The sequence below is a fragment of the Staurois parvus genome, unplaced genomic scaffold, assembly GCF_062004578.1.
Source record: "Staurois parvus isolate SC_StPar_1 unplaced genomic scaffold, SC_StPar_1.0 ptg000019l, whole genome shotgun sequence".
Lineage (NCBI taxonomy): Eukaryota > Metazoa > Chordata > Amphibia > Anura > Ranidae > Staurois > Staurois parvus.
This window is the reverse complement of record NW_028317815.1, coordinates 31,058,834-31,076,347: the sequence shown is the minus strand read 5'-3', so window position 1 is coordinate 31,076,347 and position 17,514 is coordinate 31,058,834. Positions and strand designations below refer to the sequence as shown.

Sequence of the window (17,514 nt, the reverse complement as noted above, 5' to 3'; positions counted from 1 at the left end):
TAAGTAACGCGGAGTCCAGGGGTCAGGAATAAGTAACGCGGAGTCCAGGGTTGCACAGTATCAGTGATTGCATCTATGTTCCCACTCCTGCACATTTTGACATAAGATTGTGTCTGTGCAGCTGCTACACTACAACTACATCCACTTCTCTGGGCTGCTTTGTATGGAGCTCGGAGGTGGATTCCCAATGCAGCACATTGTATTGCTCAGTCATCTAATGCACTGCGGAACTATGCACACTGCACATGTATCTGCTTGGCTGGAGCTCAACCCGTCAGTCTGCAGTCTCTAATAATGTGAAATAAAACATGGTTTCTAGTAATCAGAAAACACGTCACGCAGGATGCCTGGAAGAGGAAGACGACTTTTTTTTTTAAGCAAGCAAGATCTGTGCGCAATCTAATATGTAAGGCGTTGCAGAGTTACCATGGGAACAGGGACTGAAGAAACGGGAAATCCGTGCGTTCCACGGCCTTCCCAAGACCCGGAAGTAGACCCGCAGAGGTTAATGGGTAATCGGCACATGCCTTTCCTGTGTAAACAGGAAGAAAACGGAATGAGGGAGAGCAAGCACAGGACTTACCTAGTTCTCTGATAGTTATGGACATTCTGAAAGCTGAGATAGCGAGGAAGAGGAAGCTGCTGGAGGAGAAGGAGCTGCTGGGGGTGAGTACATAGTTGTGTCACCCTCCAAGGAATATATTGTGTGTCCTGCCTGCACCACTAATACACCATTCTAGTATATTGTGTGTCCTGCCTGCACCTCCGATACACCATTCTAGTATATTGTGTGTCCTGCCTGCACCTCCGATACACCATTCTAGTATATTGTGTGTCCTGCCTGCACCACTAATACACCATTCTAGTATATTGTGTGTCCTGCCTGCACCACTAATACACCATTCTAGTATATTGTGTGTCCTGCCTGCACCACTAATACACCATTCTAGTATATTGTATGTCCTGCCTGCACCACTAATACACCATTCTAGTATATTGTGTATCCTGCCTGCACCTCTGATACACCATTCTAGTATATTGTGTGTCCTGCCTGCACCACTAATACACCATTCTAGTATATTGTGTGTCCTGCCTGCACCACTAATACACCATTCTAGTATATTGTGTGTCCTGCCTGCACCTCCAATACACCATTCTAGTATATTGTGTGTCCTGCCTGCACCTCTGATACACCATTCTAGTATATTGTGTATCCTGCCTGCACCTCCGATACACCATTCTAGTATATTGTGTGTCCTGCCTGCACCTCCAATACACCATTCTAGTATATTGTGTGTCCTGCCTGCACCTCTGATACACCATTCTAGTATATTGTGTATCCTGCCTGCACCTCCGATACACCATTCTAGTATATTGTGTGTCCTGCCTGCACCTCCAATACACCATTCTAGTATATTGTGTGTCCTGCCTGCACCTCCAATACACCATTCTAGTATATTGTGTGTCCTGCCTGCACCTCTGATACACCATTCTAGTATATTGTGTGTCCTGCCTGCACCTCCGATACACCATTCTAGTATATTGTGTATCCTGCCTGCACCTCCAATACACCATTCTAGTATATTGTGTGTCCTGCCTGCACCTCCAATACACCATTCTAGTATATTGTATGTCCTGCCTGCACCTCCGATACACCATTCTAGTATAATCCGGTATCCTGCCTGCACCTCCGATACACCATTCTAGTATATCCGGTATCCTGCCTGCACCACTAATACACCATTCTAGTATATCCGGTATCCTGCCTGCACCTCCGATACACCATTCTAGTATATCCGGTATCCTGCCTGCACCTCCGATACACCATTCTAGTATATCCGGTATCCTGCCTGCACCTCCGATACACCATTCTAGTATATTGTGTGTCCTGCCTGCACCTCCAATACACCATTCTAGTATATTGTGTGTCCTGCCTGCACCTCCAATACACCATTCTAGTATATTGTGTGTCCTGCCTGCACCTCCGATACACCATTCTAGTATATCCGGTATCCTGCCTGCACCTCCGATACACCATTCTAGTATATTGTGTATCCTGCCTGCACCTCCGATACACCATTCTAGTATATTGTGTGTCCTGCCTGCACCTCTGATACACCATTCTAGTATATCCGGTATCCTGCCTGCACCTCCGATACACCATTCTAGTATATTGTGAGTCCTGCCTGCACCTCCGATACACCATTCTAGTATATCCGGTATCCTGCCTGCACCTCCGATACACCATTCTAGTATATTGTGAGTCCTGCCTGCACCACTAATACACCATTCTAGTATATTGTGTGTCCTGCCTGCACCACTAATACACCATTCTAGTATATTGTGTGTCCTGCCTGCACCTCCAATACACCATTCTAGTATATTGTGTGTCCTGCCTGCACCTCTGATACACCATTCTAGTATATTGTGTATCCTGCCTGCACCTCCGATACACCATTCTAGTATATTGTGTGTCCTGCCTGCACCTCCAATACACCATTCTAGTATATTGTGTGTCCTGCCTGCACCTCCGATACACCATTCTAGTATATTGTGTGTCCTGCCTGCACCTCTGATACACCATTCTAGTATATTGTGTGTCCTGCCTGCACCTCCGATACACCATTCTAGTATATTGTGTATCCTGCCTGCACCTCCAATACACCATTCTAGTATATTGTGTGTCCTGCCTGCACCTCCAATACACCATTCTAGTATATTGTATGTCCTGCCTGCACCTCCGATACACCATTCTAGTATATCCGGTATCCTGCCTGCACCTCCGATACACCATTCTAGTATATCCGGTATCCTGCCTGCACCACTAATACACCATTCTAGTATATCCGGTATCCTGCCTGCACCTCCGATACACCATTCTAGTATATCCGGTATCCTGCCTGCACCTCCGATACACCATTCTAGTATATCCGGTATCCTGCCTGCACCTCCGATACACCATTCTAGTATATTGTGTGTCCTGCCTGCACCTCCAATACACCATTCTAGTATATTGTGTGTCCTGCCTGCACCTCCAATACACCATTCTAGTATATTGTGTGTCCTGCCTGCACCTCCGATACACCATTCTAGTATATCCGGTATCCTGCCTGCACCTCCGATACACCATTCTAGTATATCCGGTATCCTGCCTGCACCTCCGATACACCATTCTAGTATATTGTGTATCCTGCCTGCACCTCCGATACACCATTCTAGTATATTGTGTGTCCTGCCTGCACCTCTGATACACCATTCTAGTATATCCGGTATCCTGCCTGCACCTCCGATACACCATTCTAGTATATTGTGAGTCCTGCCTGCACCTCCGATACACCATTCTAGTATATTGTGAGTCCTGCCTGCACCTCCAATACACCATTCTAGTATATTGTGTGTCCTGCCTGCACCTCCGATACACCATTCTAGTATATCCGGTATCCTGCCTGCACCTCCGATACACCATTCTAGTATATTGTGTATCCTGCCTGCACCTCCGATACACCATTCTAGTATATCCGGTATCCTGCCTGCACCTCCGATACACCATTCTAGTATATTGTGAGTCCTGCCTGCACCTCCAATACACCATTCTAGTATATTGTGTGTCCTGCCTGCACCTCCGATACACCATTCTAGTATATTGTGTGTCCTGCCTGCACCTCCAATACACCATTCTAGTATATTGTATGTCCTGCCTGCACCTCCGATACACCATTCTAGTATATCCGGTATCCTGCCTGCACCTCCGATACACCATTCTAGTATATTGTGAGTCCTGCCTGCACCTCCGATACACCATTCTAGTATATCCGGTATCCTGCCTGCACCTCCGATACACCATTCTAGTATATTGTGAGTCCTGCCTGCACCTCCGATACACCATTCTAGTATATTGTGAGTCCTGCCTGCACCTCCGATACACCATTCTAGTATATCCGGTATCCTGCCTGCACCTCCGATACACCATTCTAGTATATTGTGTGTCCTGCCTGCACCTCCGATACACCATTCTAGTATATTGTGTGTCCTGCCTGCCCCTCCGATACACCATTCTAGTATATTGTGTGTCCTGCCTGCACCTCTGATACACCATTCTAGTATATTGTGTATCCTGCCTGCACCTCTGATACACCATTCTAGTATATTGTGTATCCTGCCTGCACCTCTGATACACCATTCTAGTATATTGTAGATCCTGCCTGCACCTCTGATACACCATTCTAGTATATTGTGTATCCTGCCTGCACCTCTGATACACCATTCTAGTATATTGTGTATCCTGCCTGCACCTCTGATACACCATTCTAGTATATTGTAGATCCTGCCTGCACCTCTAATACACCATTCTAGTATATTGTAGATCCTGCCTGCACCTCTAATACACCATTCTAGTATATCGCGTGTCCTGCCTGCACCTCTGATACACCATTATAGTGTAATGTGAGCTGCATCTTCCCATTGTTACACGTTCCTGGAATTTGATTGGAAGGGTCTGCATCTAGACTTGTATACTTACATACGGAATGATTTGAACTTCATTCAAAGTGGATTTTCACCCCCCCCACCCCCCCATTAATTTTCCGTAAACCCCTGCTTAGCTGATGGTGTGTTCAGCACATTTCCGATAGTCATCTTCACTGGCAGCGCTCAGGTCCTGCGCCGCCATGTCTTGCTGAGACATCATCGATGGACTGCTGGCTGTTCCGGGTTCAGACGACGCACTTCCTTATGATGCACAGATAGGCCCACCCTCTCCATGTTTACTGAATGAGAGGCTATGCCTCCTGGGATATGTGATGTGCATATCCCAAGAGGCAAAATGAGCACAGTGTATGTCATTCACCGAAGCAAGGGGTGGCCGGGCTAGACAATTTCTTAATTATAAAAAAAAAAATCAATAAAGAGGAAAAAAAATCTTCCTAATCATGTAGAAGACCAGAGGAGGGGTGCTAGTGATCATCAGGTGTATGTATAAAACTCTCACAATGGATTTTTCATATTTGCTCTGGTAAACAAAATATTAAAAGCATGTTGTTATATAATTTAGACAAATGCAAAAAATACCAGTTGACCCTGGCAGAAATACAGAGACCTGATGAAAAATTCCTGTAGTGAGCTGGCAACCCATTTTTTCCTCTGCATTGAAATCTTAAAGTGAGAAAATGAAGTCCTGCTAGATCACTTGATGTTGGCCCCTTTTGCAGGTATAGCTATGTAAAACATTACAAAATAAGTGCTTATACTGTTTAAAGTCCAGTAATACACGGTCTCACCCTACTTTGCACATGCTGTGTTGCGCTCTATATTTACGCACTGTGCCGAATTTGTAGAGGTTGATCTGCTGACAGCCTTAAAGCGGAAGTGAACCCTCCTTCCCTTTACAGCCAAGGAAGCTGCTTCTGTCTGATCTACAACTGCACATGTGATCAGTTATCACTTCAGCCATTTGATAGTTTTGACAGTTTGGTTGAGGACACAAGCAAATGTTTCAGTTAGAAACCCTGAATTCCAGGAATGTAACTGTTTTTAAACCTTTAAATTGATGGGTTTAGTTCCAATTTATGATTTACTGCTGATGAGGTCTCTGGACTTCAGCAAAATGGCAGCCTCCAGCAAGAATGAAAAAAGAACAATGCTGGAGGCAATTTACAGCACACACACATTTTGGTAGCATAATTATTCATGTGGAATGTATGTTACTTGCTAAAAATATTTATTTTTTATCAGGTTATGGGTAAATTTCCATTTTAAGGAATCTTATGAGCCCTCCCTAAGTTAGCACTGTGGACTACAAGACCATACTATAGTTAAACACAGGAGGAGGTGTTCTGTGGTCCAAATTATGCTTGAGTAGTTTAGGATGACAATGTTACCCCTCCAAAGTATGAGGGTTGTTACCCTAGGATAGAAAGTGTGTTTCTGGTTGGATCACAAGGTGAAAAAAAAGTCTGACAAAGGAAAACTAATGCAGCTGCCATATTGAAGGGCTGGTAACCTGCAATATATACATTTTTTTGTTTTTGGGTTTAGATACACTTTTGCCTTTGTCAGTGGAGTATAGAGTCTAATGCTAGCCATACACATATAGATTTTTGTATGAGAATATTCAATGAAAGTACAAATGTCTTCTGAAAATTTTTCTTGCTTTTCACATTCAATTTTAAAAGGAATATAATTTCTGAACGAAAGCCATATACACTATCCAAAAATGTGTTAAATATAGAAATATTTTTTATTCAGCTCCTTCCTTTTTTACTCGTCACACTGTGATCGAAAATGAACATCGATTTGACTCCACTAATGATTGAAAAATCACACGAATGTTCTTAAACAAACATTGTCGAGCAAAAATCTATACGTGTATGGCCAGCATAAGCCAGGTTTTTATGAATGTGTTTTTGTGTTTACTATTGCCCTTACTCAAAGTAATACATTTTGTAACTATAACAGTACATTTATTTTTCCTATGGGGATACAAACCATAGCTTGACTGCAGTGAAAAAATCAGGTTAGAATATTCCGATAGGCAGATAATGTTTAATCTGAAAGCTGTTTGTCTGGAAAAATGATAGGAGCAAGAAAGGCAAAATGCAAGCTGTGGAGAGTAATTTTGTCTGTACCAAACGTTTAGTTATTTGCCTGGAGCTCCACTTTAAATATAATTGGGTAAGTGAAACTTTCATTACAACCAAAGCCTGATGGGGCTAAAAGATTACCTTTTCAGGAAAGTTCATTTTGTTTTTCATTTGTTCATTTCAAAACTGTTCACACACATAAAACTAACAATACAAGTTACAGTGTAATTGTACAATCTCCTTCTGTCAGTAAGTACCAGGGCCTGTCTGGATACAAATCAAATGGAATGTATCGCTTTACTTTTACAATTGGATGGTTTTGGTAAATCCAGAGACAATTAACTGGATTGTAACCTAAAGCAACAGCTTTATAATATAATTGTATGTTCTCAATACAGTTTTCTTTAGATTTCACAACAGCTTTTTAAGGATTGTACACATGGGTGCACAGGCCCATACAGCCTGCAAAAGCTGTTTATGTGTTGGGGAGCAGTGTGGAGCTGACGGAAGGCAGCCTATGTTGATCAGTGGAGGTGCAGCAGCAGTATGGGCGTCCAAGTTTGATAGGTACGCAGGGACACACAAAGGGGAGATTTACTAAAATTGGTGCACACAGAATCTGGTGCAGCTGTGCATAGAAACCAATCAACTTCCAGGTTTCTTTGTCAAAGCTTAATTGAACAAGCTGAAGTTAGACGTTGATTGGTCACTATGCACAACTGCACCATATTCTGTGTGCACCAGTTTTAGTAAATCTTCCCCCTTGTCTGATTTTGTGGTTGTGCACCTGTCCCTGCGAATCTGTGAAACTTGGACGTCTGTACAGCTCCTGTGCCTCCATTGGCTAACATAGGCTGCCTACACACAGCTCTAGATGCCTAAACGTAAGAATGTTTCACGCTGTACAGGACTTTGCGCCCGTGAGAATAAACCCTTAGTGTTAGGGCTACTTGAACAATACATTGGGGGAGATTTAGGCTTCATGCACACTGGGGCTTTTCTAAAGACATTTCTTCTAGCAGGAGAAAAGCAGCTGCAAAAACGCTTCTAAGCTATGTTTTTTTTTGTTCTTTTTTTTTCAAATGCTTAGGTGTTCATTGATTTAATTTCCCAGAATATTAATGAAAAAACACGTTTTTCCATGTTTAGTGTGCATGAGGCCTTACTAAAACTGAAGCACTCAGAATCTGACGTAGCTGTGCATTGTAGCCAATCAACTTCTCTCTTCCCCCCGGTTCACATATAAGTGGCCGTTCAGGCCGCGTTTTGTATGGGCACGAGAGCCCATTCATTTGAATGGACTCCCGTGCCCGTGGCACGCAGGGAAGAAGTCCCTGCACTTCTTTCGAAAACGCAGTCCACACAGGAACCTTGGTTCCCAGTACAGTTGTGTTTTCCAGTGCGGGTGGCGTGCCATTAGAACTAATAATACCCTCCCGTGGGTCCATATTTCTCTGTGCGGGTGGTGCGGCTGCATGGATTTTTGTGCGGGTCTGCAGCGGCAGCACCTGCACAGATGTAAACCTAGCCTTCAACCTGTTCAATTAAGCTTTAACAATAAAACCTTTAAGCTGATTGGTTTCAATGCAGAACTGCATCAGATTTTGCACTGTCCAGTTTTAGTAAATCATTCCCAATCATATTTATACTCACAGAGCTTAACACCACATTGCTGTTAGTAAATCTAAGGCCCGTACACACTTCAGTGTATATATACTTGTAATGGTGAATGATATACTTGTGTTTATGTGCATATACAGTAATGTTTAGAGGCGTACATGTGGAAATTCATTTTTAATGGCTGGAATAATTTATTCTAGACACTAGAATGAATTTACATGTACATTTGTATATGCATGTAAATGACTCAGATATGCTTCTCCTACTGCTCTAAAATTACAGATCTAAATACCACAATATGCGTAGATACGTTGCCTGTAAAAGCACCATAAATAAAAACACGGGGTGCCTTTGAAAGCAGCATTCTTGACATCTGTGTACAAGCCCCAAAGTAAATTGTACAGTTTACTAATTATAACTTATGTTGTCTCCTAAAGTTCATAGCAGGATGCTTGTGGGTTGTTTTTTTTTTAAACTTTGCTCTTTGCAATCACAGAACAGTCAGAACCTTGCAGATGTCAGGTAATGTATCAGACAAAAAATTATATCAGATGACCTTAGGACGCTGCTGTTGGTGTCTGTGGCTTGGTATAATCAATTGCTTCCCCTTTGTTGACTATTACAAATGTTTTAACATGTAGATTCATTTTTCAAATTCAATTATTTTTAATATTTCAGGAAAATAAGAAGTTCTTTAAGCGTAGTGAACTTGCTGAAAAAGAAAAGGAAGCATACTTAGAAAGATGTGGATATAAGGTACTGGATTTCTTTCTACAAAAAGCTCCCATTTTTACAAGGTTTTCCTATAATGTTTATCTAACCCTCTCTCTTTGTTTAATCTGTCACAAATGTTAGCCTATAAGTGAGAAGCCAACACAAAAGGTAGGAATGCTAATAAAATAGGAATGCATGTTTTGCCTCCAGGCACATTTTCCAAATGGCATTTTGATGGAGACCATTTTGGAAATGTCAGCTGCTGTCACTAGTGTGCTGTCATTTGGCTTGAGATGCTGAGCATGTAATGGCTTGATATGTCTGGCATTCATTTACTTGGACACTGGATCTTTTTATATGATTGTAATGCATCAATAGTAAGCACACTCTAATCTGGATTTTTAAAAAAATTTCTGATTGCTTTAGATGTAATTGAAGATGTATTTTTTGTGCAGTATATCTCCAGTCACCTTTTTATAGTGTTTTCTAAACACCCTTAAGGAAATCCACATTTTACATAAACTTTTTCTTATATGTGAGACCAATAATGACATGTGAGATCAGTAGGGTTTAAATTGATAAATGTGGGGATGTTTACAGCTAGGTCACAGAAGGTTAGCAATAAATTTAAAATGTTTGTAATTAAAATGTTACCAGTTTTCACATTATAATTATCTCCTTATCCAGTTAAAGGGGGGTTCCAGGAAAGAAAGGGGACCGTTCTCTGTAATAACATCATGGAAATTTCTTCCTTTACTTGGGGTGACATGCTTCAAACACAGTGATTCTCTTTTGGGAAATTTTTTGTTGGATTTTTTCCATTTATGCTTTAAAGGGTAAGTTCACCTTTGGAACATGTGGCATGTTCCTATAGCTGCAGCTGCCGCCCCTCCTCCCTCTGACAGATAGTACGAGGAAATTTTTTGGACCACGCGGCTGCATCACTTATTTACAGAGTTCTGAGAATGAGTGTCTACAAGTCCCGGCAGCCTTAGCGGCTGTTGCCTTGTAGTTTACAATGAACGGACACGGCACTGTTTTAATTGTATAATGTAGAAGACAATATTATTTTAATGTCCACTTAAGAATATGGGATCTACTAAACAAATAGGAAATTTAGTAGTTATTGAGTGGTGGTTGGTCTTCTACTAAAAACACACACACACTTTATTTGTGGGATGATTTCTGATTAGCAACGTTAGATACATTGTGTTTGATTGTTAGGCATCAGTAGATAGGGTTTGGATAGGTGAATCCTAAATGTCAAAGATATATTTAAAGCTGGTTTTCAGTATTTAGAGGGGCCTCCACATACTCCGGTTGGAATAAAGTTATCGTCTGTAAACAAGAAAATAGATGCAGGATCAGCAGAACAAACCCACTTATGCAGAATTGTCTTTTTGTCTAAGAGAAATAATATCAAAGTGTTGTTTGCAGCCTTTAGCAACCCTGGTGCTGGGGATATCTGTTATGCCACAAAAGTACTAATTCTGGAGTTAGAATAATCCAGGTATGAATTGTACTTTTGCAGCCCAAAATTAATTAATCTTGGAACAGGCCCAGAATGCATGCTAGGACATAGTCTGCGTATAATTGTCTGCATTTTGGACCGCAAGAACAGGGGGCTTAAGCCCATGAGATAAGTTTGATGCAGGGATATGTAAGAGTGAGAAAAACAACATTTCACAATACATTGTGGCTTTGATCATTCTCCAAGATAGTCAGTCATAGGGAGGTAAGGAGGGTGTTCATGGATACATCAGGGAAAGCTTAAGTCCATTGATTAACATGATTGTAAAGGTTCTTTTTTTTTTAAATAATAAACACATTGTAATTGCCTGCTCTGTGCACTGATTTTGCACTGATTCCCTGCTGGTGCTCTGGGCTCCTCCTCTTCTCACTGTGACACCTTAGTAAGCTGTTTCATCTGTTACACATGTGGCTATTGACACACATGGTACAGTTTGGCCCTAGCTCTGCACATTCGTCACTGGATTTGATTGACAGCAGCAGGAGCCAACGGTTCCCACTGCTTTTATGAGCCTAGTGCGGAGGGAGAGCGAGAGCAGTGCTGGATCAAGAACTATTTAAGGAGGGGAGCTGCACATAAAAGGTTTTTTACCATAATGCAGAGAATGCATTAAGGTGAAAAAAAACCTGAAGCCTTTGCATTCACTTTAAGACCAGTTGCTGTTGAGGAATAATCCAAACATTGACCATGGAAAGCAAATTTAACATGGTTGGTGTTGGTAAGCAAGCCCTGATGTTTATATATGAGAATAGAGGAGAATGAATGAGAATAGAGGGTATTTCTCTGTTAATGTGCAGAGTGTTCGTAATCAGCATTTTTACTTTTCTTATAAGCCAAGCCCTCTTAGAGGAAAATTAATTTAAACAAACTGGTGTGTGGGAAAACATAGATAAAAGTTGCCCTTCTGTGACTCGTCATAAATATACTATTATGGAGATAGTGAAAATGGATCTGTTCATCTTTACTGAGTGGGATGTTGCTGTCCCACAACCCAGTATCTTACTTGGGAGTCAGAGCTTTACATCTTCTATTTTGAGGCTTCTTCCTGAAGCATCTTGCTTCATTACAGGTTTCTAAAAGGGGCCTTTCACACTAGAATGCATACATTAAAGTGTATTGCCTTGATGTGTATGGCAGTGCTTTTGGCATGCATTTTTTAAATGCTCTGAATGCACTTGAGTGGCAAACACCTGGTAAAACCAGCTGAAATGTAGCATGCTGGGTTTATTTTTTTTCCTACACACTTAAATGTAATGCATTGGTATGAACACGCTTTTGAAAATGACCAGTTCTTAATGTTTGGGCATTTTACTTGAAGTGGAAAATTCAGCAAAATACATGATGATGCATTTAGTGGAAATTAGTATAGTACCACTTTTACTGTATGTTTACACACTTACTATGTATTTTTTTGTAGTATATGAATAAAATGTGATTTAACACATCATAGCATGATGTGGTCCACAATAGGGTCAGTGTACAGTATGTCCCATTACACCTGTCCAGGATCCACCGTTCACAAACCCTGTGCATGTCCCCAAATGATTGCAAACTCCACTCCAAACATCTTACATACTGTTACTTTAGATCACTTGTTAGTGTCACGGTTCTCTTCTATTGTACTTATTTTACGGATTAAGATCCAGTGCCTTCAAGTGAAGTGCATTTTATTTTTAGCCAAAACAAAGTAAACCTAATAACTGCTGTTTGAATATACAAGCTTTAAAGCAGCATTAATCTAGACTTTTTATTGGCTCATAAATAGAAGAATACTTTCTTTGATCAGATTCTGAACTGATATTCAAACACAGTGGGCCTTATGATTGAACATGTCTGATAGAACTGTCTGTGATGGCCTTTGCAAGCAATCTTCTTTTCCCTTTTCTTGCACCAGAATCATTATTGTAGTAATCTATGATATGGGTAACAAGCCATCTGTTCTTTGGGGTGCTCTAATCATAGCACTGAATGCAATGTTCTCATTGATGCACTGTGATGTTTACAGTAAATGATTGCATGCTTTTAAATTTGCAATCCTTCCATAATGGTTTTTCTGTGAAGTTAGGATCTCTTCTCTGTTCTGTCTCCAGGGATGAACCATGAAAGTTGTAGCATGGTAGCAAAGGGCAAGGCATACAGCTTTTCCTTTAGTTCTTTAGGCCATGAACTGTAGACATTTTTATACTAAGTACCATTCATATCAGTTATGCCGTGCCGAATCATACAGGCTTATGTCCAGCTTAATTTGTACTCATCTTTAGAAGAAATAACCTACTTTATCAAAGGATCTGGAAAAAGTGCGATCTCTGTTTCCTTATGAGCCTGTCGGATTCAGACTTTACTCTTTCAGTTGTCATTTTTTACTTTAAATTTGATGAAGAGCAGCTAGTAATGGATATGCCAGTTTGATAAAGGCTGATTAGTATTATTTAATGGAAAAGAAGGGTCTATACAACCAAATTTACATTTATATCAGTCACACTCACTGCTTTTCTAAAATAGTGAACTAAATGTGCAATTTCATTATTATTTTACTTGTGTTAATGAAATAAATGCAGGTTAAAGTGTATTTGAATTAATGTTTAACTTGCAGAAGAATGGTAATGCATGTTGAGTTCAGTTATCTTCTAGAGCGCCCCAGAAGTAGTAAAGAATGCAGAATTCTGTTTTATAAATGCATATCTCAGCTAATAATCTGACACATTGACTTGCCCTTATATCACTCTTGCTAGTGAAGCAGTAGAGGGAAAGAACTGAATAAAGTGTTGACTTTCTAGCTTTGGTGTTCTTGGACATGCTATATGATAATTGATTGTAATGCAGGCAATGCCAGTTTACTTTGTTGGGGGTCGCAACAAATTCTTTTTTGTAAAGCCAGTTTATTTAAAACATAAGAACATATGTAACAAACCTCCCACCTGTTGTGGGACAGGTACATAAATGATGGATTGACTTACGAAACTTAATTGGTAAATATATACAGTATATTTGCATCAGTTTAAATTACACTCACCGGCTACTTTTATTAGGTACACCTGTTCAATTGCAAGGTAACAGAAATTGCTAATCAGCCAACCGCATGGCAGCAATTCAGTGCATTTAGGCATTTAGATGTGGTAAAGACGACTTGCTGAGGTTCAAACTGAGCATCAGAATGTGGGAGAAAGTAGATTTAAGTGACTTTGAACGTGGCATGGCTGTTGGTGCCAGACGGCTGGTCTGACTATTTAAAAAAACTGCTGATCTACTGGGATTTTCACGCACAACCGTCTCCAGGGTTTAAAGAAAAAATATCCAGTGAGCGGCAGTTGTGTGGACGAAAATGCCTGGATGTCGGAGGAGAATGGTCAGATAGGTTGCTGCGACATCCAGATGGTAGGGTCAAAATTTGGTGTAAAAACAACATGAAAGCATGGATCCATCCTGCCTTGTATCAACGGTTCAGGCTGGTAGTGGTGTAATGGTGTGGTGGCAGATATTTTCTTGGCACTTGAAAGGTGTACCTAATAAAGTGTCTGGTGAGTGTATGTATACTTTTCATTGTAAGCTATAAAGTTAACTTAAAAAGTATGTAAAAAAACAAAACAAAAAAAAGTGAAAATTTCCTTATTCGACAGCATATGTAACATTTTTGTTATGAATATTTTCTTGCAGAAAATTTAAATAGGATAATACAAGGCACACTGTTTTTTAGTGTTCTGTCATTGCTTGCCACCCTATAGCAGAGATACTGCTACAGGGTGGCATGGCTGTGCAAAATCGTGTGTGTGTGTGTGTGTGTGTGTGTGTAAAATATGTGATTTGCATTTCCAGGTAGGGGGCTTGCGCACCGCCCTACCCACGCCTAGTAGGGATGTCAGTCACCGGGTCGCAGCTGGCGATTCCTGGCCAGAACTCGGGTGATCGTCAGCAAAGCTGATGGGAGAGACCTGTGTGTAAACATCAGGAAGCACTTTCTGCACAACAGAAAGATACAAAACAGCATGTCTCCAAAGTGAAAGCAGTACACAATGTAAAACATACAGCACACTTTTAACTCTTTGATCGCCTTAGATGTTAACCCCTTTATGCCCAGTGTCATTAGTACAGTGTCAGTGCTTTTTCTTAGCACTGATCACTGTATTAGTGTCACTGGGGATGTCAGTGACAGTCAGTTCCCACCCAGTGTCAGAATGCCCACTGCAGTCCCGCTATAAGTCGCTGATCACTGCGATTACTAGTATAAATAAAATTCCAGGATATATGCTGCCATTTGTAAACACTATAACTTTCACGTAAACCAATTACTATACACCTATTGGGATTTTATTTAGTGAAGACATTTAGCAGAATACATTTTGGCCTAAATTTATGAAGAAATTTTATTTCAAAATTTTTTTATTGGATATGTTTTATAGCAAAAATTCAAAAATATTTTTTTTTTTCAAAGTTGTAGGGTTTTTTTTTTTATAGCTTAAAAATATAAAAATGCAGAGGTGATCAAATACCACTGAAAGAAAGCTCTATTTGTGGGAAAAGAAATTACATACATTTAATTTATGTACAGTGTTGCATGACCGTCTGATTGTCAGTTAAAATAGCGCAGTGCCGTATCGCAAAAAACAGCCTGGTCAGGAAGGGGGGTAAATTCTCTGGAGGGCAAGTGGTTTTTAAACCAGATTTAATCAGGCAATTGTATTTTATTTTTGAATTTTGTGCAGTTTGTCATATCTTTTAAAAAAGAAAATAAGTGAAAAAAGTAGTGTTCTTTTGTGAATATAAGTAATTGCAGTGCAACGGACCGCTTTACTAGTTGTAGTATCTATCTTCTGCCTAGTTGGTTTCTTACCATCTTTACTGGGTGCCATAATATTACTTGTAAGACCCTTATACACTGTTAGATGGTGTGTAGAAGCAAGGATATTTGACTGTCTAATTCCAGCCCTGCTTACATAACCTGCAAATCATATGCATATGGAAAAAGGGAAAGGAGAATGATGGGAACAGTCAGCAAAGGGTGAAGTGATGCAGCTGGTGAATCTATATTATTTTATAAGTCTTTTTCAAGTAAAATATACAGTATACACGAAGCACCAGTTCTTGGGAGGAGGGTTATACTTGATTAGCCATACATCATATGCATATTAGAGCAAACATTTTGTGGAATTTGTACTTAATTTACAACACTAAATTTCTATTGCATACTTATATATTCCTTTTTTGAACAACTAGCTACAAAACCAAGAAGAGGAAGAGCAGCCTTCCTCATCAAGCAATCCTGTATTGGAGCTAGAGCTGGCAGAAGAGAAGTTGCCTATGACACTGTCAAGGCAGGAGGTGAGTACCGAAATTGTTCTATTGCTTTTTTTTCCAATGTTGTATTTCCCCTATGTCTTTTTCAGATGAATATTACCATGACAGGTTTTTTTTCCACATTATCAGCGTTTGAACTATATCACAAACTGTTATCCCATACTTATTAGAAGGGCAGGAACTTTGATCTGGTGTAGTTTCACTACACTCTGCGCACAGTTATTAGGCAAGTTGTATTTTTGAGGATTAATCTCATCATTGAACAACTACAGTGCTCTCGGTCAATCCAAGATGTTAACCTCAAGCCTGAATATTTAAGTATTTAAAAGTGAAGTTTTGGCTTTCTTAGGAGAATTTCTATGTCTGCACAATTATTGGGCAACTATTGGTGTGCACAATTATTATGCAACTAAATAAAAAAACAAAAAGGTTCCCATATCACTTGTTTATTTTCATCTGTTTAAGTGAGAATATTACACAAGCAACTCAAAAGTTACAACTAAACATATTTAAAAAAAATCAGTGACCAATATAGCCACCCTTCTTATCAATAACATTCATAGCCCTTCCATTCGTTGAGTCTTAGCTTCTTAATCTGTTGACTATCAACTTTTTGTGCGGCAGCAACCATAGCCTCCCTGACACTGTTCAGAGCGGTGTACTTTTTTCTTTCACCGTAAGTCTTCAGTTTAAGAAGGGCCCACAAGTTTTCAATAGGGTTTAAGTCTGGTGAGGAAGGGGGCATGTCATTATTCTTTCATCTTTAAGGCCTTTACTGGCTAGCCATGCAGTGGAGTACTTCGATGCATGCGATGGAGCATTGTCCTGCATAAATATCACAGTCTTCTTGAAAGATGCAGACTTTTTCCTGTACCACTGCTTGAAGAAATTGTCTTCTAAAAACTGGCAGTATGTTTGGGAGTTGATTTTGAGTCCATCTTCAACTTGAAAAGGTCCAACTAGCTCATCTTTCATAATACCAGTCCATACCAGTACCCCACCTCCACCTTGTTGGCATCTGTGTTGAAGTGGAGCTCTGTGCCCATCACTGCTCCAGCCATGGGCCCATCCATCTGGTCAAAAGTCACTCTCATCTCATCAGGCCATAAAACCTTTGAAAAATCTGTCTTTAGATATTTCTTGGCCCAGTCTTGATGTTTCAACTTATGTGTCTTGTTCAGTGGTGGTCGGGTTTCAGCCTTCTTTACCTTGGCCGTGTCTCTGAGCACTGAACACCTTGTACTTCTGGGCACTCCAGGAATGTTGCAGTTCTGGAATATGACAGCATTGGAGGATAATGGGTTCCTGGTAGCTTCATGTTTGATTCTTCTCATATCGTTGGCAGTTAATTTGCGCCTTTTTTTCTAAACATGTTTCTTGTGACCCTGTTGACCATTTTGCAGCAAAACGTTTGATGGTTCTGTGATCACGCCCCAATATCTTTGAAATTTCAAGAGTGCTGCATCCTCCCTCATTACACAAATACGCATCACCTGATATGCTTATATCCAATGAGCCATCAAGTTTATACAGTTTGGAGGTGGAAAATATGCATAAAAATAATGATTTGTTCAAAATACTCACTTGCCTAATAATTGTGCACACAGTGTAAGGCAAGCAAGAAAATCTCCCTGACTGTATTCCTAAAGCTGGAATGGATGTATGCGCATACCAATCCAGTAAGGATGGGTTAGACATTGACTTTTCCCAGTAGGAACACACACTGAAAACTGAGACGAAGAACACTGACACAAAGAAAACCTTAGTTTCTAAATTTCC

At 40.3% G+C, this 17,514-nt stretch overlaps 1 protein-coding gene across 4 annotated transcripts in view; it reads left to right on the top strand.

The window, feature by feature from the left end:
- Nucleotides 1-498: 498 nt before the first annotated feature.
- Nucleotides 499-17,514, top strand: part of PRPF18 (pre-mRNA processing factor 18) — a 56,422-nt gene continuing 39,406 nt past the window's right edge. Inside the window, exons 1-4 of one of the 4 annotated variants that reach the window (XM_089686125.1) lie at nucleotides 499-666; nucleotides 8,877-8,954; nucleotides 9,054-9,080; nucleotides 15,655-15,759. In XM_089686125.1, coding sequence (XP_089542251.1) covers nucleotides 601-666; nucleotides 8,877-8,954; nucleotides 9,054-9,080; nucleotides 15,655-15,759 — 276 coding nt within the window. In that variant the 5' untranslated portion in view covers nucleotides 499-600. The remainder of the gene's footprint in view (nucleotides 667-8,876; nucleotides 8,955-9,053; nucleotides 9,081-15,654; nucleotides 15,760-17,514) is intronic. The other 3 variants (XM_089686120.1, XM_089686131.1, XM_089686121.1) reach the window with 3 other exon arrangements.